Source organism: Photinus pyralis, unplaced genomic scaffold (genome assembly GCF_008802855.1).
Source record: "Photinus pyralis isolate 1611_PpyrPB1 unplaced genomic scaffold, Ppyr1.3 Ppyr1.4_LG7, whole genome shotgun sequence".
Lineage (NCBI taxonomy): Eukaryota > Metazoa > Arthropoda > Insecta > Coleoptera > Lampyridae > Photinus > Photinus pyralis.
The window spans coordinates 31133114-31134941 of record NW_022170738.1 but is presented as its reverse complement, the minus strand read 5'-3'; the positions used below and the strand labels follow the sequence as shown (position 1 = coordinate 31134941).

Below are 1828 nucleotides of genomic sequence, written 5' to 3'. Positions count from 1 at the left end.
TGCACGCGGAAAGTGGGAAACGGTTAGTGAATGTAGTAGCCTTCGACAAGATCTGTTATTGATGGTTGAATCGAAAGGGGCTAATAGAATACTGATCTGCCACACAAAAATGCGCTGAAGTCCCTTCGATCTCAAACGAGGACTTTGATAATTTTTTTTCATTTATGATCAATACTTTTGTTTGTATGCTCGTAATACTATCAAAGGAAACTCCCACACATCCAGTAGCCCAAAAAGAGAAACACCCCCCTTTTTAGCGCATTTTTGCAAATTTATTTGTAAAAAGTAGCTTTTAATCTCACTTTGGCTGGCTGGCTGGCTGGCTGGCTGCAAATGTGGGCGTGTAGAAAAACTCTTGTAGATAGGCAACGGGTGTACGTGTATCTACAAGGCCGTGAAATTTGTCAACCTTAGGGACATGGCTACATGATGTGGGGTTGGCGACATCTGGGCGTCATCCTCGAGCGTAGTATACTAACGTGAAGGTTTTTCAGTTTTTTCCTATCTTCTACTACAGTTTTGGTCCGATTCTTTTCAAATTGGTGTCGTCGGAAAGATGTTGTAAACGCGCACAACTCCTGCGTGGCGGAATTTTGTTTTTTGTCCTAGGGGCGAAATTAACGACCTTTTGCGAGGCGCGCGCGCGCGTCTTCGAGAAGTAGTCAACTTCGGGCGCCTTTTACCTTCCGTTGCGAACTCACGCGGTTTAACGTTTCGTAAATCTCGAATCGCTGTCTCTCTTTCTCGTGTCGCCAATAGAAGCGAATTGCGGGTGAACGGGACGTCGGAAGTGGCTACCGTCAAAGGGAATGTGGTAGCCCCCGACCTGATTTTAACTTTAAAAGCGAATTGCGGGTGCACGCGGAAAGTGGGAAACAGTTAGTGAATGTAGTAGCCTTCGACAAGATCTGTTATTGATGGTTGAGTCGAAAGTGGCTAATAGAATACTGATCTGCCACACAAAAATGCGCTGAAGTCCCTTCGATCTCAAACGAGGACTTCGATAATTTTTTTCGATAGAACATCTATTTCAAGGAAAGAAGCAATTTCGTTAAAAGTTAGGTGCAATAGAAGCAAGTAAAGAAATTGTGACCACGCTGTGTAATTTACGCCCATAAGAATAACATTGCCCTACGATTTCACGTCACCGGCTACAGAGGTATAGAATGTGCTGACATTACTGTTGGCTCTTATATTAATAGGACAACCTTTTATAGCAAAACTGTTACTTTTATTTTCCAGTACTTCTGTAATAGTTTTAATAGCAAGAAGTGTTTGTAATTAAAGCGGATCCAACTTGCTGAAGGAAAAAGAGTGTACCATTTTAGATTGAGGTGTACTACCTACATTGGAAGAATTGCAAAAATTGCATTATGTGTTGCCTACTCAAAGTCATTAAATATCATTTCCCTACATACATTCAACACACAATACAATAAAATGATTGCTTTATTGCTGTTGCCCTTGCAACTGCCATTAAAAGATAATTAAGGCGAACATATCCACTCACCCTCTTCAATCGAATGCGACTTGTTCCACTGATCTCGAATTTTTTGCGACCATCCAGCCGATTTCTTGTTCCTCGTACGTTCACGTACACTAAAACACGCTGTGCAATTGCTTAATGCCAAAGGTCCCCATTTGATACTTACATAACAAGTCCGGAGAGAGATTTAGAATTCTCCTCATTATCTGAAATATCAATCCACTCGTCGCTTTTGTCACTCCCACTTAAATCGCTAGCTGCCTTCCCATTGTAAATGGAACCATCGTTCGGCCACCCCGATAACGAACGACTATACAAGCTGTTGCTCTGCTGATCTGAAGA

At 42.1% G+C, this 1828-nt stretch overlaps 1 protein-coding gene across 1 annotated transcript in view; it reads left to right on the top strand.

Moving 5' to 3' along the window:
* LOC116176169 (glyoxalase domain-containing protein 4-like) overlaps window positions 1–1253 on the top strand; it is a 2062-nt gene extending 809 nt beyond the window's left edge. The window contains exon 4 of the mRNA XM_031494647.1: window positions 1243–1253. Within this exon, the coding sequence (XP_031350507.1) occupies window positions 1243–1253 (11 nt within the window). The remainder of the gene's footprint in view (window positions 1–1242) is intronic.
* Window positions 1254–1828: the final 575 nt, after the last annotated feature.